Source organism: Phaethon lepturus, unplaced genomic scaffold (genome assembly GCF_000687285.1).
Source record: "Phaethon lepturus isolate BGI_N335 unplaced genomic scaffold, ASM68728v1 scaffold3652, whole genome shotgun sequence".
In the NCBI taxonomy this organism is placed as follows: domain Eukaryota; kingdom Metazoa; phylum Chordata; class Aves; order Phaethontiformes; family Phaethontidae; genus Phaethon; species Phaethon lepturus.
Window position 1 is genome coordinate 108,776 of NW_010523921.1, and position 25,203 is coordinate 133,978.

General features: G+C 41.8%; 1 protein-coding gene across 2 annotated transcripts in view; it reads right to left on the reverse strand.

Annotated features, from left to right (window-relative positions):
* VIPR1 (vasoactive intestinal peptide receptor 1) overlaps positions 1-25,203 on the reverse strand; it is a 75,877-nt gene that overhangs the window by 30,210 nt on the left and 20,464 nt on the right. For both annotated transcript variants that reach the window (XM_010282246.1, XM_010282247.1), the window contains 3 exons: positions 10,807-10,910; positions 6,362-6,462; positions 4,307-4,439 (listed from right to left, as the gene is read on the reverse strand). In XM_010282246.1, the coding sequence (XP_010280548.1) occupies positions 4,307-4,439; positions 6,362-6,462; positions 10,807-10,910 (338 nt within the window). The remainder of the gene's footprint in view (positions 1-4,306; positions 4,440-6,361; positions 6,463-10,806; positions 10,911-25,203) is intronic.

Genomic DNA, 25,203 nt, shown 5'->3' on the forward strand with positions numbered 1-25,203 from the left:
AGGGCCTGTAGCGATAGGACAAGGGATAATGGTTTTAAACTAAAAGAGAGGAGATTTCGAGCAGATAGAAGGAAGAAATTTTTCACACTGAGGGTGGTGAAACCCTGTCCCAGGTTGCCCAGAGAGGTGGTGGATGCCCCATCCCTGGCAACATCCCAGGTCAGGTTGGACAGGGCTCTGAGCAACCTGCTCTAGTTGAAGATGTCCCTGCTCATTGCAGGGAGGCTGGACTAGAGGACCTTTGAAGGTTCCTTCCAGCCAAAAGTATTCTATGATCCTATGATTCTATGGTTCTATGAATTCAACCTGTAGAGCCTGATCTTTCTTTATATCAAACTGTTGGTTTCTTTGTCTTCAGCTAGGCTGGAAATGTACGTGGTTCATCATTATGTTATCCAGATGTTACAGTAATGAAACTGTATCAAAACCCATCAATAAACCCACAAAACAATCAAATGAAACGACAAGTGAAGTGTTCGGTTCAATCCTTCTACCAGGTTTGCTGTTTTGGGTACTGTGTTTCCCAAGGTGCTCTCCACGGAGAGCAGGAAAGGGGAAGACAAAGCATGGGAATGCCAAGATGGAAGGTCACTAGGCCTAAGAAATCTAATGTGAATAACTAAAACTTGTAGGTTTTTTTAAGGAGGCCCCTTGAGTCTGTCAGTGAAAAAAACCCAGAAGAATGCAGGCAAATACAGGCTGGAAAGTGGCATAATTTTTCATGCAGTATGTGTAATCATTGGATGTAATAAAGCCCCATGTGGTGAGTTTTCCATCAGAAATGACCGATTACTGAACAGAATGTATCCTGAACAAATGAAAATGAATAGTTATTGAAGAAGTCAGAGTGGGTGATTTCACAGACCCCTCCTAGCCTATCACCTCTACATCTGAGTGCTTAAAGCCCAGTCTGACTAACACACTCGAGAATATGCCTGTTTCTAAGCAATTTATGCCGACAGGATGATTCAGTTACACATAATTACAGACATACTTTATGACTGAAGGCATGACAGAGAGAGCGCAAGTGGTTTTGGTCTACTAATGACTGTTGGTACTATGGGCAATATGCTGTGCGTATATGTGGCCATCAGGCTCCTCTGCTGTTTCTACCCCTCCAGGAAATTCAAGGTCCCTTCAGTGATTTTTTTCCCCACTGGAAAATCCCACAGTGGGCTTTTGGAGGGCGCGGCTTCTCTGAAGGTCAGCCTACCTGCTTCTACATGAGCCAGTGGATCCCCATTGTACCTGAGAACAAGCCTAATTGATTTGGGCAGCTGGGGAGAGGAGAAAGGATGAGGGACATTTGTAAAGTTACTGCTGCTGAGTTTCCTTGGCGCAGGACGAAAGGCCTGGGCCACCTTGTGCAGGTCCTGGGATCAATGATCGCTTAAGACGACTGCTACATTTATCTACAAAAACAAGCCTTGCCTGCCAACTCAAGGTTTCTGCCCCATGAAAACAGGCTGAATTTTTCACCCAGCCGGCAAGATTTTTCCTTCCACCAGGAGTGGATTTATCGAGAAAGAATGACCAAGGAATTCCAGGAGCCTACAGGTGCCACACATCACTCTGTAAACATCACCCAGTGCATGGTGCATGTTCTGGCTCATGTGATGGCTCAGTGATGCTCATCACATGTATTTTGGCTACATTAGCCCTGAAGTGCTTACTGCCACATTCTCAGGCTCTGTGGCCCATAGAAATGCCCAACAAACTTAATTTTTCAGGGTGCTTATGTTGAACTCAACGGTAATCCAAAACCATTTGAGTTTAAAACGGCATAAAGTTAACACTGTAACCAAGATTTCCCATGCTAGATAAAATGAAGTAAAAATTCCATTGCAGCAAAGCCTATGAACAATTTTTTTTTCGATTACATATACACCTATGTGCAGTGGAGTTCCTACTTGATTGGAACACTGACACATTTGTTGGTGGAGAACTTAAAATATTTTTGTGTGGCTGGTGCTTGAAACATAATTTGAAGTCTTCTTACTGCAACAGGTAATGCCAAATTCAGGAATTTGGTTCCTTCATCAGAAATGCCGGATTAATTTGGATTTTATAGCCCTGAATCTGTTCTGGAAGCGGGCTGCCTTTATACTTTTTCCTTAAAGGAACTAACTGCAGTACTTCCTCTTCTAATAAAACACTGATATTGCTTTGGTTTTGCCTCTTCTAAAACAGCATAGTGGTGAGAGTAAATTGAACTGTTTGTTCAAACCTCTCCTCATACTGAATGAGCTCAAGGCCATATCTAGCCATTATACACAAAACCTTCAGTAACTTGTGTATTAGGCCCTGGGTATATGAACTCGTACTCAGGTCTCCCAAGTCAAAACTTATTCCTGTAAGTTCAAAGCAGAAACAAATAAATTATTTAACCTAACTCAAGCCATCCTAACCCCAGCAAACCCACATAAACACAATGGACTTTATAACTGTTTCTGCAAACATGAATATTAGGAGAGGCATTTTGACTGCATTTCATGTAGGTATTTTTTCCCTATGACCTAAAAGCTTGTCCAAAATTTTGGGTCAAGACAGGTGCAGATTTCGCAGGGGGGATGCCTAGCCTAGTGTGGCAGAGACAGATTTGTTCCACCTGCTTTTATAACCCTTGTGTATCATCCAGCCATTCACCCGGAGCTGGCACGCAACATGAAGATCCTCTGATGGGGAGATACACACACAGCGGTGGTAGCCACAGGTCTGCCTGAAAGCACACTGTCTTCCAGGAGCTGCCGATTCTGTGGGATGAGGTCCTGTATTTATACACAGAAGTGTTTCTGGATGGACGGTTGAAGCAACCACTTCTCACAGAGCTTTCTGCAGCCGTGCCTCAGTCACGACCCAGTGCCAGCTCCCGCAGGGGTGAGAGGTTAGTTCAAGCTCCATGGCTCATTGGGTTCTTGGCTCCTCCGCCCATTAGCACGGCCAGTTACCTGTGGCAGCAGACACCGGGCAATTGTTTATTCCCATTTATATGTCATTCTAACCATTCATGGGCCTTCACAATAAAACCCCATCGAAGAATACGGATCCCCGTGAACCACAGAGGGGAAAAAACCCCCGTGGGTCACTGGAGCGCGTTGTGCTGCGGACAGTTCTCGGGGGACAGCCGGGAGCGGGCTGCTCTCCCATATCAACTGAGGGGTGCTCAAGCAGAAAGGTCATTGCAGCAGCAGGGACAGGACTCAGCGTAAGGATACAGAAAAGCCAGAAGGCAAGGATGAAATTGGGTGGATGGAAAAGAGAATCTTTTTCTGCTGCTGTATGACATAAAAAACCAGGTCCAGAGGGATCTGCTGGACTGCGGTGCCCAGTCCCCTGCTATTACCAACAAGCAGCTCATCTAACATTACAAATTTATAATGGAGGGTTCCTTTTTTTTTTTTTTTTGGATGACTTCTGATCACAACTCTTTCTTTTGGTGATTTCAATTTTCAATTTCCTGTCTAAATTTATTCATGACTAGTGTCCTCTTACATCAATATGGCCTTTAGACAAACAGCTCTTCTCCCTCCATAATGTTTGCTCCAGCTGATAACACTGAGTTTGAAAGTGAAAAAATATTCAAGCTCCTTTATTCACCTCACTTATCATCCCAGTGGAGAAATCTCACAGTTGCAGACAGCTCGCGTGGGATACAGATCCAGATGAAAAATAGACAACGATGTCTACACATAGATTTCCTGCCTAAACTCCTGCAGAGATCTGGTCACTGCAACCAGTGACCCAGAGAGCCATCCGAATGCAGATGCCTTTTTCAAAGTGAGGTGAACAGCTCTCCAGACTCCAGTGAGTATATTAATTAGAGCTCGACTGACTCTGGTTGCACTTTATGTACATAGCTCATGTATAGGTACTTACCCCATAGATACCTAAAGTTAGTTATGTGAACCTGGATCTGACTCCCACACTCACAGAATGGAAAAGTTTTATTGAATCCCTAAACACAGGACTGCAAGTCTCCTTTGACCAGGATATCCAAGAAATTAGCATGGGACTGGGAGATGGACGAAGGACTGACAGGAGCCCCAAAATCTTGTAGAACCTCGGTTGTAGGTTTGACCACAGAAGGGACAAGATGCCTATGAACTTCTGATCCTGCTAATTTATTTTATGCCTTTTCCATACAAATTAAACTGCAGCAATCATGTTTTTGTTTCTTTCAAATGAGAAAAAAATTTGAAATCTTCCCAAAGTACTGTCTCACATGCATTTGCAAGGTAATTTTTGGTGCTTTGTTTAAGAGGGGCAACAGAATAAGGTGGGAACTTCAATGTGCACGGCTACTTACTGAGCTCACAAAGCAGTGTTCAGATTCTCCACTTTCAAATAGGATGACATCTTTTATGAAGACTGCGATGGCTCTCATTATGAAGGACATGAAGAGGTGCATATGAATATAATTTCGAGTACAGTGTAGTTTTCTGTTTGGAAGAGATAAAACAACATTTCTGCATAGCAAGGCTTCTGAAAAGCATTATTTATCTATTTACATGTTTCTTCTGCCAAGACATAGACTTACAATTAAACATTAGAAACCCTGAGACAGACTGTGTTCTGATGTAAATCACCACAAATCCACTTAAGCCTTTTTAAATCTGCAAAACATATGGCAATCCATACATCTGCAGCAGTGTTGCTGCTTTTCCAATTGTCAGAAAAAAAGGTCAAAATACAGAATGACAGAAAACAGGTCCATCACACTGCTCTCCACTGGAAAAGAAATGTTTTTGACTGAGAAAACTGTGCACATGATAAAGGTCTGTTTTCTACAGAATGTTTGTACTGCAATAATTCTTTTCAAAGTGAAATGTTTCTTCAGGAAGAGAAATAAATTCTTAGCACCTGTTGTCAAAATTAACACATATTACAGGCTTTCTGGAGCAATAAGAACTATATTTTCACTTAAAATGACTAGCTATTAATGATACTGAGAACAAGACCAGGGTTTTTCTGTCCCTTGCCCACTAATATTTTGAAGATGAATTCTGATCAAGTAGGTCTTTTTTTTTCAATGAAGACTTTACATCAGCTAAAGTGAAATACTCTGGAAATGGGTACTTTGTACAGTCACCAGAATCGCAACAGACCTCACTCAGCGACACGATCAAATTACCACCTCTTAATGAGTCACTGTGCACTGGCAGAGTTTATGCTCTTAATCTCTGACAACGGCAAGATAATGTGACCGAGCTGAGTCCTCTGTACTTGCAGGCGAAGGTAAACTAAACTACGCTGTTTCCCGCAAATGAAGAGCGTGAACACCGACAGTTTCACCAGCTTGGCTGTCACCTTGTACATTGTGGAGATGAGATAACTTGCATGTGTGTCTGATTCACTCCTCCCTTGTAAGAAGAGTGGAGAGAGTGCATGTACTGAGAAGTGCAAAGATCCTGAAGGGTGAGGCCAGTCTTGGTATAAGTGTGAGAGTTACCCTAGAATGCATGCTGTTTCCTACAGCTTTCTTTGGGGGTGATGTCTGGACCAGACTGTGACAAATTGGACAACCATGTAATGCATTCCAGGGAAGCCACTGGAGAGTGGCATGAGGAGATGGAATCACATCCAGAAGGTTCCTCCATCTCACGGAGGTCTGCTTTGTGCTGTTCTCCCTATATATAAACAACATTATAATAGGCAATTACCCTATATGCAGACTTCTTCACTGGAGGCACCCAAATTTAGATGCCTGAATCTATTATAAACAATGGAGATTGAGGATTAATTAATTTGCTGCAATCTAGGCATCTAATGCCATTTGATATGCTGTAGAGTATCTGCCCATCAATCCATAAGGTCTTGGATCTCCTGAAGGTTTGTAGTATATCTGCTACCCTTGTGGACATCTCAGAGACTTCAGAATGTCTAAAATGGCTCTGAGTGTCTATGTCTATATATATATATGACATATAGCAGGAAGCACTTCTGAAATAGACTTTGGGAGGCAGTTTTGGGGTGTGATTCACCTGTAACCTTTTGGATACCTATTTTAGTAGAAATGCATCATTCCATAGTATCCATATATACCATAGTGACTAGATCTTTGTGGACTATAACAAGATGATGGGATAATGTCCTCTAATACAGAGATCCATCATGTAACAATCAGTTCAGTGAGATGAATCCCACCTAAATAATTGGATTGGGTTATAACTCTCACACAAAGGCCATGAAGAACATACCAGAAAACACTGGTACCTTAAGATGGAGGAATTTTCCTCCCCTGTCCAACTGAAACTTGACAGAAGTCTTTTGCATCCATGTGTAACACATGTATATAACTTAGACAGCCAATATGTCCTTTGAGTCACCCCCTTAACTATGCTTTTTTTGCTCATGGTCTTACCTGAAGAGACATAAAATGATCATAGCAGCAGTGAGAGCAATGAGCGATAAGGTATATCCAATGGTGTAGCCGGTCTTGACTGTGCCATAGAATGCCGTTTGCTAATGTGAAGGAAAGAAACAAAACAGGTCTTTCAAAAAGCTGCCAACATGCATTCCTAAATATACCATCACTGAGCCTTTAGTGACTTTGTGTCGTGAACGTGTCCGATTGCAGTAGAGCTTGGATCACTCCAAAACCAGGTTACAGTTACACAAGGGAAAAGTGCAGGCAGGAAGGAGTCTGAACTGACACTTGCAGAGACAGCTACACGGTTATAATCTTGCGGAACAAGAATGAGTAACGTTCAGTTAAACACCGCGCTGACACTTTGGCTCTGAGGTGGTACGTATGATGAGCCTCATCTTATTAATAAAGTTTGAGGACAGCACTGGTCTGGAAATGGGTTTGTTTTTGTAGAAGCTAGGCATTGTGTTTTGGCAAGTAAAAACTTAAGATGTTCTCACTGAATTTACAGATATATTAATTCAGAAATATATGTTAAGTTGGAAATGAGTTCATGGCTTTTCTCTTTGACAGCACACAGACAGAATCCCTGAGCGTGGGGCACCATGGCACTTAAATCCAACAGGGAATCTGTGTCTAAATAAAATGTGGAATTAAGGCAACAAAACTCCAGCTCTCCTAAGGCTCTCCAGCAACACTCCAAATCAATATATTTTGATTCTCAGCTTAAAAAAAGGTCAAAAGATCAGTTGGTATTTGGACATTTGTTTTATCACTGAAAAACCCAAGTTTTTATGAGAATCTAACTCCGTTTGTGGAGCATCTTATTTCTCCAGCCCTTGATTGACCCTCTTCTGCCTTCTTTGTCACCATTTTCTAAAAAAACCCAAACAACCTAAACTGCAAAGAGCAGTGTAGACAGAAAACCTAAACCCAATCTTGTTTGGGAAAAACTCTTTAATAACAGTGAGGGTTGACATTTTTGTATGCTATTTTCATAGGCCTTGACAAGTACTAGGCACTTTACAGAACCAGTGGGGCTGAGATGAGTAGTAATCCTCTAGCATTTGCGCAAGCCAGCTTGTGTTAAAACAAGACAGAGCTTTCAGAGAGTGCAAAGGTTACAGTGGTCCTATCTGTATTACTTCTTAGACCACAGATCTCAGAGGTGACTAAAAGCACTATGTCTTTACAGCCCCATTCAGGGAATCCACATCAGCAAGAGCTTTGCTGATATAATTCATAGCAAGGGTTTCAGGCCAATTTATCTACCTTGCCTCGCCCATATGATGCCAGGGAGGCTGCTATGGTGATGGAGTCACCCAGTTTGGTATGGTCATACCTAAGCCTCACTCATCTGTACTGCACAGAGTGATTTGCACTGCAGTAAGGAACAGCAGAGGTTCCACCTTTCCAGTCCACTGTCCTGCAGATCCCACCCAAAGCTAATTGTACTCTTGTTTGAGTCTGGGCTCTGGCCTCTGTCCCAAAGGCAGCTGAGACTTTCACAATGACAGCAGTCAACTTCCTTCATGCTGATTTCGTCTTTCTTTTATTATTTGGTTTCTTTCTTGATAGCAATGTTCTAGGTAAGACCTAACCAGCAGAAGGAGGCAGCATGTGGTAGGGGACTGAGTTTGAGGAAGAGGTTGTCCCACACTACATTTAGGAGAGCAGAGAAATGGGGGAAAGGGAATTAAGAGATATCATAGGAGATGTCAGCTGTGGGGTGGTGGATGGAAACTCTAAAGCATGACAAGGTATGGGCCTTTTCCTTCTTAGAGTTATTCACAGGAGCCAGTTATGCACAGAAAGATCTTGGTGTTACTCAACAAATAATTCCCTGCCCTTCTCTTTTATGATGATCAATTTTTCTTACGTATAGAGATGGCTCTGCATTCAGCTTTAATGTAGCATGTGGGGTCATCTCTGTTCCGGAAACAGCACAAAATGACTTCTCACTCTTCATTTGCACTTGCTAATGACAATCACTTCCTATTTTACAGATAGCAAAACAGAGAATTTTACCCTAGATAATAAATGGAATTGGAATTTCACTCAGCACTCAGATCACTAAAATATTCTTATTAGAGAAAAGAGGGATTTAGAGAAGTGAAGAAAATCCATGCCAGGATGCCTGGGTTCTAGCTGTAGACCTAGATGGATTTACAATATGAGATGAGACAATTTCATCAATCTCTGTCTGACTTCTAAAAGTCTCTTTAATTTCACAGGAACGTGATAAGAACAATTAGTTAAGGTAGATGCCAAACTAAGATTAACTGAGAATTAACTTCCTTAGTTTCTGTTCAGTAACAGCTACATTTGTCCCTAGGTAACTGAGATTAGAATGTGAAACATTTACATTTATAAGAGAAAAAGAACAGAAATACTGATAACAAGTCTTTCATTAACCCTGCACCCAGACATGCTTTGGCTTCACATCATCTAGCCAAAAGTCATCTTGGCTCCCTCTAGAGTAAATCCAAAGAGGTCCCTTTGGAGAAAAATGTGGGGTGAACTGACCTCTGGAGGTGTCTGTTTTCTTCACCATATTCAGACAGAGCCTGTGGTGACACATAGGGTGGGCCCCTCTGATCAGATGGAGGCACACGAGGGAGAAGCTGTGCATCACATCTGACAATGGGACAGCAAAACAATCCTCCCCATTTGCTAGTACGTGGGTTTTCAAGGTCAAGTTGGGGAAGGAATCATTATCACTGGAAAGATCATAAGTGCACTGCTTTGGTGCTTACATCATCGGCTTCTTAGGGACTGCCAGAATTCACAACTAAAATTTGACACACAGCCTTTATTTATTTTTCATACTTTTCTTCTTGTTTCTGACTTGAGACCGGCAGGCAATAAAAGTGCATGAAGTGCATGGAAGGTTATGAGTCTGTTCCGGACCTCATGTCCCATACAGCCTGCTGTTCTCCTTGTTTTCTATTCCCTTCACTTCTTCCTCCCCAAACTGACAGCTGATTTAACAACAACAAAAATCTTTTATTCTTCATAGGCTAGTACTGCATGTTCACCTCCCTCAGCCACCTTTCACACAAATTAGACTTAAACAGCATGACAAAACCGTGGAAATCAAGAGAAAATAATTAAGAAAGAATTAAAAGAACACAATACGTGTTCTCTTGGTAACGCGGCACTCTGGCAACACTGCAATCCATTGGGTAGCCAAAGCATGTCCCAGGAATTCCCAAATCCCCTTTGCATCTGGAACATAAACCACAGCTCTCAACGGAGGACCTTCCCGGAGCAGACCTGTAACAATGGCTTTCGCAATGTGCAGCTGGTGCCACACAACTCGATCTGAGGAATGGGACACTTGAGGATGTGAAGTGGTGGCTGGCCTCAAAGGCAGACTAAGGCCCTCTTCAGTAGAGCCCTGAAATTCTTTGTACAACTTCCCCTTTGCTATTTTCTGTATTCTTTCCCTCTTAAGGCTGGCTCAGTTCTGTTCAGATTCTGCATTAACTCTTTGAGTGCCTTGGTATTGTGTGACTATATAGAAAGACCTCTCACCATATGTATTTATTTATTATTGAGATTCCTATGTCTAACATTCATGAACACTGATATATGTCATACAGCAGAAAAAAAGCATTGGCATAGGTTTAATATAAATATATAGTTGCAGTTAAATATAATTCTTCTCTAGCATAAATTTTTTCTTGTTGTCTGTGGGACAGCTATAGGTGACCAGTTTAAATTAGATATTGAACTTCTGGTTAGGTGAGATGAATCTTGCTTCGAACAATTTTTGTTATCCTCTTTAGACTTTACTCTTCATGTCTTAGAATACACTAAACCAATAACGAACTCCTTTCTGTGTAATGACAATACTCTATAAAGCTTATACCTATAAAAATTATACCTGTGAAGTCAGTCATTATTGATTTACACACAGGCAGTACCCCAGAGAGCTTGTGGACTTTCTTATAAAATTTGGTAACATTGCATGAAAATTTGTGTGTTCCCTGCAGTTTTCTAGATCTTTAGCTGGTTGAGATCAGCAGAGCAGCACTGATGGCAGGTGAGTTATGTGCTTTTATCCCTTTAGATTTTTTGATGCTGATGTTGGTCTAGAAATACTGGAATTACCACATCTACTTAAGGATAAATATAAATTATGGAGGGCTTGTCTCAAAGTTGAACATGGAAAATAAAGAACCTGAACTTACGAGCATCACAGAGACACAGGTCTGATCTTCTCAGGTGCTGATTTCCTGCCACTCCCCTGGAAATCAAAGGGAGGATCGACTCTTTGCCCAGACACTTGACCTCTGCTTCCAGGGACCCTCAAGAGGATCCTTCCTTCTTGAGGAATCAGAGTGAGAATGCAAAAAACTGGGCACGGGAGGATCACATGATTCTGATGTTGATCCCTGGTAAATATTGTTGTCTACCCACCCAGGTTTACAAACCTCATCCCCTGGAGTGCTGTTGGAATCATATCCACAAGCTACAGCATACGGCGCAGGGTACACATCCGTCCAGCCCTGGCTTGTACAATTCCTGGTCACGTTCCCTGGAAGAAAAGAGAAAAGCATGATTTAAAAAGAAATGTTCAGCTTGTTGTTAAAGAAATGACTGCCTTTCGTTGATCCAAATGGCAGAGCTTATTTCTTATAACACTTAAGAGCAAAATTCTCATACTTTTTCTCTGTTACGAAATGCTCATACTGCACCAAACACATAAATGTGAGGGACCCATTGGGTTGTAAAGTTCAGACCTCAAAACCAAGTATATTTTAATATTGAGGTACCCACAAAACATATCTTCTAATGGTACCATAATGCCAGTTGTACCGAGACCGTCGGTTGTTAGCACTGCACCAATATTGTTTGAGAGCATTATTGTCATATTGCCTTTGTTCCTGGAAAATTTTTCATCTAAACAGAGCAGTGAAGTATTTATGTCTTTCACTTCGCTTGCTAGAAGCCAAGACAGTGATAGATAAACTGCTCGTTTCATGTTATGTAGGTAAGGTCAGAGGTCTGGGAACTGAATGGTTCTCAAAACCCCGACCTTGCCTACAAGCAGAGCCCTGATCAAATGTGCTTCCTGGGACATCTACTGCACTCTTGTCTGAGAAAAAAGCACTTCAAAATTTGGCTATGAGGGGAGAAAAACCAGATACTGACAACCTGTATTGCCTGTTATAATGTGTATACTCAAAGGCAGGAAGATTTCCTGGACTCTTAAGCAAGTTGAGTGCCTAGGGCCTCCGACGGGCTGAAGAGAGCCTTAATTAACATAAGGACATCTCTCTCCTTCAGCCAAAACTGATAAAACTGTGAAGTTCTCATGCCTCTGGTACTCCACAGATCCCGGTCTATCCAGGATTGTAAGGGGGCTGTCCAGTGTACACCAAGCAAAGCACTTCTCACTTCATAAGGTATCTCTGCTTCCTGTCCCAGCTGGACCTCAAACCCGTATTTCCATTCAGAAGGCAATTAGCTGCTTGGACATCTCTGATCTGGATGACTATTAGAACTCATCTGTTGTTCAAAGTTGGCCTATGAAATGTGCACTGTCCTTAAAAATTATTTCAGTGGCAGCCATTTGGTTTGTTGTTGGTAGGGCCTACTCCTCTGTTGAATCAACCTTCTCTGAAGAGAGGTAAGGAGCATTATTTATTGTCAAGAGCACAGGTTACCAAATTTAATTTTCTCTTTTCTTTTCTAAAGTAACTGCAAGTTCAGTGTGACTGCAACAGGGATACCAGTTACTAGGAGGGGGCCTGTTTGCCTAGGGGCTGTGCAGACATTAATCAAGCAAAAGAAAGAAACACCAACGATCTGACCAGGATAGACCTTACCTTAAGAGGTTTGCAGTCCAAAAGGCCAAGACAGATGTTTGTTAGGCAAAAATAACAAAGCAGCAATACATCCAACAGTACATTGCAAATTCCCCCAGCACCCACTCTGACCACTTGTTCCCACTCTGTCCATCTCACACGAATCACATCACTGTGGCATTTCTTTGGTGTCATTTATCACATAAAACTGCCTGCCATCCCTGATTGGTACAATAAACCAGAATGAGCAAACAATAGTCAAAACTTGCTTCTTAGATGAAGAACTACATCAGTGAAACTCAAGTGCTTTGCAAACATTTCCAACAACGGGGTTCTTTGCAAACAGGAATAATAAAAGCTCTGCAAACAGGAGCAAATCAATTATGCAGCTATGAGTCATGAAAATATTCAAGCATCACCTCCAGGAATTTCTGACAATTGAGTCATCTGAACTTCTTCCTAACCATAGACGTGTCTTGCACTGAAATCAGCAGCAGCCTATCCCCTGGCTTAATTCACTTCTTGAATGCCCGTGACAGGTGGATTTTGACACTAAAACTTGAGCCCACAATTTCTTTTTACAAGATCTAATCTCCATGAAGGCGCTGATGCCTTTGTTCATCTTACGAGCTACTCCGAAAGAAGTTAACTTCAGCACAGTTTGGTGGGTTCCTGTTCCCCAGTTTTCTTCTGCATGTCCATTGTTTGCATTTCTTTTTACCAGGGTTCATATTGGGATCATAAGAGATCTTGTGCAAACAAATCAAGGACATGGCTGTTCAGTCCTTTTTTTTTTTTTCTTTTTGAGGTGTTATGTAATTTCTGTCATTTCTTCTTCATTATAATGGATCCCATTATCTGAACTTCTCTGCTTCCTACTTCCTGCTCAGAACTCCTCTCTGTTTAGGAATGCCTTCAGCTTTCATAGTGGTTTTGATTCTTTGCTTCTTATTCTCAGTGAACTAAGGGGTGCTTGTTTCAGCTTGATTTCCTCATATTTCTCCTATTTCTTCTTTTTGAGTGCACTTCTTCACACTTGTTTGATTATTTTTGTAATTCCTCTCACTGGTCTCAAGAATACTCTCAAAAGGTGTCTTAATGCTTCAGCAGATGTAGAAACTAAGGTAGAGGGAAGCACAATGATACAGAATCATCGGGATTAAAAATAATAAAAATGTCCCTGACTTTAGGGAAACTCACTTCCCAGAAAAGTTTTTCTACCACCCTTTGCTGCTCACGTCACTTTTTGATGCGCAAATCCACACACATGGTGTGATACAACAAACCTTTCTAATAACCATCGTGTTCCGTACCAGATGTCCGAGAGGTGCAAAAAGTACAAGGTTAGAAGTCATAGATTTTTACCACACCACAATTTTTGCTCAAGTGATGAATGATGGATGATGTCTTCCCTCAGAGCAAACAACATTTCTAATTACTACTACTTCACTAATTAATTTCAATACTGAAAAGGAACACAAAATTTGGAGAAGTGCTTTACGAGCTTAGTTCTTAGCCTGAGGTTTACAGGCAGCAAACTTTAGACTGAAGTATTAAACTGAGATTTTTATGTTACAAGGTCAAATCCCAGCTCTGCCACAGACCTCCAGTGAAACTGCAGCCAGTTCTTGTGATCTCCCTGGGTCCCAGTTTCCTCACCAACCGAGGTGATAAAGTCTGGTCTTCTGTTAACGGGAAGGCAAAGTGTTCAAAGCACCAGAAGTTTTATATGCTGTTTTCCAGAACCATCTCCCATTAACTTGTGTTTCCTGCTACTTTGTGTAACACAAATTCTCCCCAGAATGGTACACTAAGGAAGTACATTGAAGCCGCAAAACATAAGTGGCAATACCAGAAAAGGCAGAACTTTGAGACTTGGAAATGGCATCTCCAGTCTTTGAAAGTTCACAAGGTTTCTGAACTTTCCCATTCCCTATCAGACTGAAGCTAAATCTTTTTAAACTGTATTCCTCGACAGTTAATGAGAAAGAAGACCAAGGGTTTACAAATCAATAACACATAATTAGCAGCGCACAGTGGAGGAGATTCACAGTGAGAACTGGAAAGCAGCCCACTGCCAGTAGCTTTGTGCTCCAGGCTCTCCTCTACATTGTGGAAAAAGGAGGTTCAAGTCCCTGGTGTGAACAGAGTCCCCCTCAGTAGGGTGGTATCAGTTAACAGTTTTTTCCCTATCCCAGTCATGAAGTAATCTGCCTTTTGTGGGGCTCGCATTTCATTTTGATCAGAAAAGTTACAGCTGTCAAACCGGTGCATCTACTCCTAAAAGCCACATTCATTTTGATGAGATGATGTGTTCCATTAAAAATAAAAAACAAGTTGCATTTGAAAAAAACCACAACTAACTCTCATCTATGATAACAATAAACTCATAACATGTCTTACCAGAACTCAGCTTCTTGCTTTCACAGACTCACAGAATGGCTGAGGTTGGAAGGGACCTATGGAGGTCAACTGATCCAACCTCCCTGCTCAAGCAGAGCCACCTAGAGCTGGTTGCTCAGGACCATGTCCAGATGGCTTTTGGATAACCTTGGAAACGTCCAAGGATGGAGACTCTATAACCTCTCTGGCCAAGCTGCTCCAGTGCTTGGTCACACTCACAGTAAAAAAGTGTTTCCTTATGTTCAGATGGAGCCTCCTGTGTTTCAGTTTGGCCACGGTTAGAAAATGCAAAGATGGTTAGAAAGAGCAAGAGTGTCTCGTTACTTCAGAAGTGCACTTGTAAATGGGAGCCTTGGATGTAAGAGAAGTCCTCTTCTGAGTGCTGTCACAAGCAGAGGACAACATCCCTAGTTCCCGTTTCAGGGGTGCACCGTTGCTGCAGAAGCACCAGGCATATGCTCCCAGGAGGCTGGGATACCGCTTATGAGATGTTGCTACCGATGCTGCGGTGATACACTGCTCTCCAGCTCATCCACAGAGGCCCCACGTGTGGCAAAGGGGGTAAGGCAACCAGGCTGACCTGTTTTCATTGTAGTGTAAATTAAGCGAAATCTCTCCCCGGCTGCCGAAGGTGTAAATCATGCATGTTGGGAGCTACACTGGCTCGGCAGACGCACAGTAATTGCTAAGATGCAATAACTCGATTGTGCATCTGAGTCCTGAGCAAAGCACCACAGGGGGACAATTAGAGGGGTCTCAGCAGCCCAGCTCTTTCACGGCACTCTTCTCTCCTTGCAGCTCTCAGGACAAAGGAGTTTAAAGATGAGGTTTTAAAGGGAACAAGGTGATGACCTTTTCATGAGGCTCCCTGCCAGGTAGGAGGGGATGAATGTACAAAGGGAGCAAAAGAACAGTGCAGAAACTAAAGGGGAAAAAAAAAAGTTAGTTCCCTACAGCTGACAAATACAATGTGCAGAGGTAATCCTGATACTGGCAGAGAACCAGGATGGGAAACTAACCAGTCAGCTTTCCCAAAGTATGCTGTGGCATAAAAGCCATTGCTTACAGAAGGGAGTTACAAGTGCAAATATGAGGTTAGACCTTTGGCTCATTTATATCAGTGTTTATGACAGTCAAGGCATAAAACACTATTGAAAGGCAAAGGGTGAAGCTGCAGGCCTGAACAACCAGTTTTTGGTAAGTTTTACTGCAACAGTGCCTTAAAGGCTCACATGTAGTGTGACAGGCCGTAATTGTTTAATCAAATCCCCACATTTCTTGGTCTAGGCTGAGATACGAGCTCTGCCTCTTTGCAGATGTGTTGACCATAGAAGTGCAAATGTGTTAGTGGTGAGATCAGCAGGATCTCTCCCAGGATCAATGCCAGCCAGCCTCCAGCACACTAAACCCTACCCAACTGCAAAGTTAAGCATACAGGATGGGCCACCAAGGTCAACGTAAACTGCTGCATACGTAATATATGCACGTATAATAAAACACGGCTCTTCCTCATGCGCTACCTCTGCCTGTATTCCTTGAAAACCTGCTTGAAGTGTGCCACGGCAATTAATGATCATGTACACAAAGCACAAGGAGAGATTCCACTTCCTCCATACACTTTTGCATCTTTCTAGTATCATGTCTGTTGTAGGACAGGACTTCGCCATCCGGCCCAGCAGCTGCTCCTGGTTTAAGCAAATGTTTCTTTAGAGTTCACAAAGCCCTCTCTAATTTCCTAATCTGCACAGTTTGATGGCATGCCTATTATGGAAACGGAATCGATGATTGTAAGCAATTAGCCAAATGATCCTTCTGATTAACCCGTGTAGTTGTGCAAGACTTGGTACATGGCTCACACCTATCCTAAGCGGCTTTTTTTCGCTTGCAGGGTGATTCAGAAACTCCCTGCTCTGGTTAGCAAAGACAGAGGGAAGGAAATCCCTCTGAATGAAGACAAGCAGGACTGGCTAAATTCTGAGACAAGTTTTCTTTAAAAATCCCCACGTTTCTTTTTAGCATTAAAAAAACCCATTAAAAATAAAAAAAACCCCAACACTTGTAAACTCATGACAGAAATGTCCAAGTATTCCTGGGTTTACTTCAGTTTTTGGATATTCAGATCTTACTAATCGTTTTAATTCAATTTCTTCCAAGGATAAAGGCATTCTCCTCTCCTCTTCCTCTCCCACACCACTGTTATCTTTTTTAGTTGGATCTACAAATAACAATGAATTGACGTTACTGGTCGCTATCAGGAGACAAGAAGGATTTTTTGGTCTTTAACACCCTGCTTGTTTTTTTACTAATTGGGCAAAGAGCTGTTGAAGCTTCCTAGAAACTAGGGCAAGATAAAAAGCTAAACAACTTCATGGCTTTGCATCTTGCATATCCTGGTGATGGTGGAAATATCTTCTAAGCTCCCTCAAATGGAAGTCGCATATGAGCTAGTATTCCACACACCCAACCACTGAATTTATCTTATTCCTATACTCTGAATTTTTCTTACCTCTTTCTAATAATTCTGATAGCTCTTTATAATTTTGGCTTTCACTTGTACCTTCCAGGTCTATGACCCCTACCATTTCTTTATACGTTGCATGAAACGTACCTCCCTATGCTTATTTTAGACCTGCTGATGGACCATTTCGTTTAGTACCCCTCTCTCATACACCATGCAACAGCCATTCCCCACCTACTTTCCCCAAACATTCATGACTGTATTTACCTCTGACTTACACCCTTTCAATCCACATTTTTCTAGATGGAAGAGCATTAATCTAGCTACTCCACTTGTGCAGTGTCTGTCCATACCTTTATTCATACGTTGTTCCAATGATGGTGGCCCTATTCTCCTTTGTACATGAACCTTCTACTATGACCTGATGGACCTGCTCAGCTGCACCTTCCATGAGGTCTTCTGTCCTTGATCTTGGTCCCTCTGTGGCCCACCCAAAGAGTCCATAGGGCTGACTCCAAGTCTTCTTCCTCTGCCTTCAGGATCCTCATAGCCCTATACAAGGGGTCTAACTCTGCTCTGCAGTGAATATTTGTTTTCATCACTGGTCCTTGGGAAAAATTGAGAGATGTTTTTCTACAGCAAAACACTGAACACACAATTTATTGATTGGGATAGACTTTCTGGAAGAGGAACAAACACATGCAAAACTTCTAATTCAATTTCCTGATTTACAAATGTATTTGAGAATGATGTGGAGGAGAGATGAATCAAAATGACTTTACAGATTGGGTTATACCAACCAGTAAAGGGCTTGGTAGACGAATGACATGATTTATTCATGACATATTGGAAGAGAAGTGAGGAGGTAGTGGAACCAAGATAAAACCAGAACATTTTCTTTGTAAAAGGTGTTTGATCTGGGTAGGAGTTAAACACTGAACAGGTAAGAGAGAACTGTATTCCAAGCAATTTGTTGCTTATGTCTCGCTCTTAATGTTTTTCTCTTTCTTAATTTCTTTTTGCTTCTCATCTGTTTGAAATACACATTCAGGGCTCGGAAACATGTCTGAAACTTTGTGCTATAGGTGAGGTTTTAGCTCTTTGATCTTAGTGGAAGAAAACCTCTTACTGGCTTTTAATGGGAGCCTGAATTAATAGGAGATATAAGGTCAGTCATTGTTAAGGTGTGTTTGCTTTTGTCTCCCTCTTGCTTCTCTTGCCCTTTACTGTAATAGCTTCTAAAGGAGAGGGGAAGGTCTGCTGTGAGTAGCAATCTGTCCTGCTTCTCTGCCATCATATTCCATGGTCAGAAATTGATTTTTTCAAGCAGAAGTTATTAAAGCAATAGTGGTTCTTATCATCTACTCTTCTTGAGATGCTGCTGAGCCCACTGGAACGTCTCTAGTTCCATTTTTATTATTGATCTGTCCTACTGTTACTGCGAAACACCTGAGACTTTCAGACAGCTATAGCTTGTACTTAACTGAATGCTGAAGGGGTTAGATTTGGGAGAAACTTGTGGGGTAAGCAATTTCAAGATATTTTCCAAACCTGCTTTATCTGCCTCAGTCATGATCTCCCAAGATCATTCTTTTGGTACAATTTCTGCTTAGCATTTCATGCTATTTCATAATTTCATGCCATAGTACAAACTATGGCATGGTATCAGCATGTCATATAGCAGACACAGCCTTCAGTTTCTTCATTTATTCTTTTTCACATCACTTGGACTGCAGTTATTACTGCCACATCTCCAGTGCCTTGAAGCTTACCACACCCTGCATTTTGGGAAATCCTCCATTTTCCCTTATCTTCCTTTCCCCTTCCTGCACATTACATTTCTAAGTGTGAAGATCTCAATCCTTAATAACAGATAAATCTCTCTTCTGAGAGTCACACGTTCCCCTTTATTAGGCACCTTTTGTAAACTCTGCTTGTTTTCTTACATTAAAAGCAGAGCTGTCAAACTCTAGGACAAATTTCTCATTAGATCTTTCAATATTGCGATCATAGTATACCAGGAAATATTTACAAGAAAAAGGTACACATTTCTGGATAAGCAGAGCTATAGCAACTCCACAAGCCTCGGGCTGGCAGTGGCTTTCAACCTAAGGACCTCAAGACAGTACGCACTCGTATCACTGGCCATGCACAACTTGGGGTGCTCCATAGGATGGTGGAGACGTTCAGCTACTGCTCACAAAACCTTCTCAGCACCAGTCCTTCAGAGGAGTGGGGCACATGCATTGTGACACCTCAGTTGCCAACTAATCTCAAAAGTCTAAAGCAAAACCAAGCTTTAAATAAGCTGTATACCCGGAAAGCCACCTGTTTATTTACACCCATGCGCATTGCTGGAGCTGGCTAACACGAAAGACGCACTCTTAAATGTGAATATAAAATCAATACCGATCTGTGAAAATGGGGTCATCCAGCACTGTTTTTCTGCCTTGGACCTTCTGTTGTCCATGACAAATGAGAAAAATGAACATCAAACAGGGCTGGAGGCTGCCCTGATGGGCACAGGGAGCAGGAGCATTGGCTGACTTGTCCCCTTTTCGGTGATTTAAAGGTGGGCTGTGCAAACAATTAGCACAATTCTATGTAAATGAAGAGGTTTCCTGGCAATTCTGCCTTTGTGATATGAAGGCACATTTGGACTGAGCACCTGAACAGGTCAAGGGCCCTCAGTGAACAAATCTCCATAACAGATGCACTCAGATACTTGTTTCCTTTTAAATGAGCATTGTAGTAAATAAATAGTGGGTCTGGTTCATTTTTGGGTTGTCGATGGTAGTGATAATGTCTTCTGCTTATCTGCTGCCATCTGCTCATCCGTCTCCTCATTTTATTCAGTTTTCATTCCAGTTTCAAAAGCAATATAGAATAAAGGAGAAAACAAATTGAGGAAAAGAATGCTGGCTCAGGAGAGAGATTAAGAAAGTTTTTAAGTAAATGAGATTATTTTTTGCAAGGGGGAAAATAAATGCAATTCTGCATTTTTGTTTGCTTTCACCTACTCGTTATAGATCTCTTTTGCATGCGCAAAAGGCTAGGATTTGTCTCACCTAACTTTTGCCATGGAAAAGTAGGGAGTCTAGTCTAAATTAGACTATCAGGTTCCCTGTAGAGGCCATATCAGGTATCCAAAGGTCATTTCATCCCTGCCTAAGAAATGTCATGGGATAACCCATGTCCTGAACGTGCTGGAGGGAGAAAGTAGACAAGGAGTTTAGATCAGATGCTTAATGTTAGGTGCCCACAGTTCAGTGGAAGGAGTCTCATCTGTACCAGCTCCTGGGAGTCCCTATCCATGTCCTACTTACAAATTTCTTTTGACTATCCCAGGACTATACTCTGCTCCTTGACCCACCCTGAGCCGACAGTGACTCAAATGTGTTTGAAGGGCCATGCAAGCTTGCAGGTGGCATCAGTGGAGCTACCTACAGTAGTCTAACCACTTGCTTCAACATCTGCAGGAGCTCATTCTCATGGTATTTCATGGGGAGCTCTTCCCTTTGCTCTGTGCAGTTGTGCAGAGCTGTGTGTGTGTGCCAGAACTGGAAGGGGTGGGGAGTGGTGATAACTGGATATTGCTTCAGTCTGAACAATTGGATATTAATAGTAATGGACATATATCCGATGAATTTGACTTGATCGCTTCTGTCCTAATGAAGTTAGATAATGCTACAAGGGATTAGTCAACGTCTTTCAAAGTCAAAGTATGGAGAGAGCACGTCATTTCCAAATCTTTCTACAGAAGAATCAGGGGAAAAAAAAAAGGTGACAGAATTAGACCTTTGCTGTCCATCATACTGAATTTGCCAAAATACCGTCAGTCAGAGGCCAGGAATGATATGAACCATGTTTTGTGTGTAAGTGTTCACAACAGCTGAGATGTACTTAGGATCAAATGGTAGTTAAAATAACTTTGGGCACAATATCAAAACAGAGAATGACAAAAGATAAGAAAGAAGCTCTTGATTCATAGCTGTTGAATTGAAATGACTGCAGAGAAAAAGATACCTTTTACATTAAAATGAAAAAGCTCTCTGACAGAAGAGTATGAATATGCAAGTTTAAAATGATAGAAAGCATTAAAAAAAAGGACAATCTTCATGATGGATTATGATTTAAAACATCCACAATAACATAATAAGATCCATGATTTTTCAGGTAAGTCTTGGGGCTCTGCTTATGCAGAAAAGGGCTTGTTTAATAACTTTAGGTCAGATTCTGAATGCTAATGCTGGTATAAGCTAGAGTTACTCCAGGTTTGAAAGACTGTAAACCCAGAGAAGAATTTGTCTCCAAGTTCTTTAGATATAAGACAATATTTGCATACATATTGCAATGATATTAAATGCACAAGTGCTTTTGATACATTGGAAAATTTCATCTATGTGTCTGTGGATGAGCAGATTTGGTCCACCTGTAGCTGAGATCCTGAGTGTCTGTTCTGAAATACTCCATAGACTTCCCTCCATGAACAGTGAGGAAATCACAGGCTGATTCAAGCCCCAGAGAAACACCTCCAGGACATATGGGATGTGCCTTTGTGTTTACTGCAGGAGAAACCCCAAATATCTGGCTAGATTTAATGTCGACCTTTCATACGGCTAACATTAGATGATACTGACCCTGATTACCTGCACCATGTAGACAGAAAGGAGCAAAGCTAAAATCGGTAGAAAACTGATCTTGATTAACATATGCTCTTGTTTAAATCCAGGAGCTTATAAAACCCTTGATCAGATTGAATCATCTTTCTCTTACAGCCTAGACCTTTTAGATCCCAGTCGCCATGAAGAAGAAGGAAAGTTCACTCTTTTCATGAACCAATGCCGATAAGTATCCTTGACATTTCAAAATTCCTGTTTAAGAAAGAAGATTGCAAACCTAAACACTTAGTGTTGCTCCACACAAATATGTACCTTAGAGGTGACACACAATAGAACTGCCAATTTTTGTAGCTGGTGATAGCCACAGGGGACTGGTTACATGAGTCTCATCCCACCCTAATTCTTGCCTGAAGAACCGCATGAGACCTTCTGAATGAGCACCATGGAAATCATTCTAACAAACTGTGAGTGCACCTAAAAGCTGTCAACAATAAGCACAGACAGGGTCATGCTTGTTATAAGACTCCAGGTAGCCAGTAAAAGCATCACTTCCATGGAAATCCAAAGCCAGATATGACTTGGAGGATTTGCTTCCTAGCATGGAGGATTTGGGACTGCTAAACAGGACAAAGAGTAGCTTTGAAGCCAGGAAATGTCCTGACCCAGATGGACAGCATTCTTAGCAGTGACGTTCAAAGGAGGAGGCATAATTTTGCTGACACAACTCAAGATTCTCCTGAGACCAATACTTACAGTCTTGGCTTGCATTTACAGCTCATAACGCACAAATCATGTCTGAATATTCAGTGAACAGGTGCAGAACCGAGTCCCTCACCCTCCTGGCAGTCAGTGAGCAACATGGCCCAGTCTCTCCCTCTCTGAATCTTTGGGTCACTGCATGGGAATTGTGGTGGGTCCATCAGAGGAACATGCAGAAGCAGCCCTGGAGATGTCCTGGATCCTTAACATTATCTAGTCACTTTGTAGGCTCATCAAAGCTATCTCCAAAGTTAGTCTTTACTTCCCACATAAATCCCCGCTGGAACCTTCCTCCAGTTTCTACTGGGACTCTATTCATGGCAGTTTGCACATTCCGCTTTTGTTCCATAGTGGCTTAAACGACTCTTTTCCCTCCTTGATTTCACTCTTGCAGTAGGGACTCTGACCTTTTGTGTTATTAAACTAAGCAAGTGTCACTCAGCCACAACCTTCCAGTCTCTTCTAGTATGACGGGCTTTTTATTTACCAGAATATCCATCTTTCACAGCTTCAGTTCATCTTTGTCATTTACATGCAACAGAGGGAGACTAAAAAGCAGTGGCAACATATTTGGAAACCACTGTAGGATGAGGCAAGTCATCTCCTATCCTCATACTCTGAAGGAACAAGAGGAGACTTGGAGAAGCTACCCTAGTCCAGTGGCTCAGTTTATCTCAGGAGACTTTCAGGTAGTAAACCTGGTCCGCAGATCCGACTGGTATGAGGCATTGATTGAGGAATGATGATGTGCAGTATTCAAGAAGACATGCGGAAATTTAATAAATGCTTCAGGTGAGCAAAGCGGTATTTTCACAATCTGTGATCTACGAGCAAATTTCTGTATAAGTTTCCTGACTGCTTCCTTGCATTATATCTTTTTTTTTTTTTATTTGCACAAGAATGACACACAGATCTCTCAGAATTTCTGTTGACTTCTTGTGATATGATTTTAGAATGTCAATCTGTTGGAGCAGGTTATATCTAAATGCAACAGGAGGATGGAAGGACATGAACCAGTGCTGGCTGCCAAAGCCAGCTAGACTCTCTGATGGCTTCCTACACACATAAAAATGCACTGATGAAAACAGTGTCACAGTTTGGCTACACCTGTGAAGTTGTGCGCTTTCCGTGAGCCTTGGCAGAAGTGTAAATTCATGGTGTGGGATCCACCAACGCAAACAAGTTCTATTTCCTTGTTTCACTAATGCCCAGTGTTTGACAGTGTATTTCTAACACCAGGAAAGAGTTAGTGTTTGGTGTGAAAACGGTGAAGATGAACAAAACAAGGGGATGAAGACATTATGTATTGGAGAATGAGGGGAAACCAGGAACTCATGGAGCACGGGAGGGAAGAGATGGCTGAAGCGGCAGTGATCTCTGACAGCAGTGCTGGTGTTGTTTCAAGGCACTTGACCAACACTGGAGGATTCCGAGCTGAACTACGCAAACGCATGCACGTATTGGTGTGCGTAGCTCCACACGGGGAAGCTGCCATACCCGTGACTCTAGAAGCAGGCACAACCTGCCTGCAGAGAGGCAGGATCCAGACAGCTCTGCTCTAGATGGCCTGAAAATAGGAATATACCAGAATTAACGATGAAATGCAGTCCTTGCAGTCAGCAGGCCCACTAAGCACAAAGAAGGGAAATGGAGCAGGAGCAAGAAGTAAAATGCATTCATGAAGGAGGGGAAAGGAGAGCAGAAGTAAATTTAGAGCACCGGAGGAAAAAGGAGTTTGGCCAGCCTGAAACTCAGAAGGATCTCACCTTGTTGAGTGGCATTCCAGAGCTTGGTTATACCCATCTCTGCCCCCTTAAGTCAATTAATCTCATAGTTGAGGCTTAAAAACTGTCAGTGATAATTTTTACTGTTTAACTTGTGCACAATGGGCAATCTGCTTTTGGAGAAACTGCGGGAAACAAATCCCTATTACAAATGTCATCTTTTATGTATTGGAAGAAAGCTGGAACGCTCTGGTGAAGGGATAGCAAGTAATGCACTTTAATAACAAAAAATGCCAAAAATATTTTCACCTATCTATCTCATCTCCTTCACATGGTACTGACGAATGTCATGAAATAATGAAAATCTTCTGGATTTGTGAATGGCATAAAAGTTTAATGTCAAATGACATCAGGACTATGCTAGGCATGTTAAGGTTTCTAAATGCCACGAGATATTTTATCCTTTATTTACCAGGAGATAGGATATTAATCATTTGAAGAGCATATTCTCCATCAGCTGGGGAAATCACATTAACTGTTTGTTTCCCAGTATTTCCCCCTTTTCCTGCTATAAATATAAAAAAGATTTTCTCTTGCTCACAACTTTGGTATAAGCTTTCATGTTCCTGCAAAGGGATCAAAGAGTAAGACATAAACTTTAACCAGATGACTGATTTCCTTGAAAGCTATTCAGTGATACTCACTACTACAAAGGAAGAACTGCTTCACAAACTTTAATGGCACTAATTTTGCAACAAATCCTATAAAACAAGAGACAATCTTATCTTCCCTTTATTTAAGACCATATCTGCTTTCCACATTTGTACATGGTTGTACTAAGTGCATAGCTCAGAGAAAAACCAAAGCTGTTGTTTCTGCTTTGGAAATGGCATCAGTTTCTCTGTTTACAGAAGGAATCACTAGCATGTATGCTCTGCAAAGGTGGGAGTCACCTGTATTGTAAGACTTTCTCATCTGCCAGAGCCGTTCTAAAATCATTTGATTGTAAAGGGAGAGAAATATGTGGTTTATCGATGTTATTCAACTCATCCTG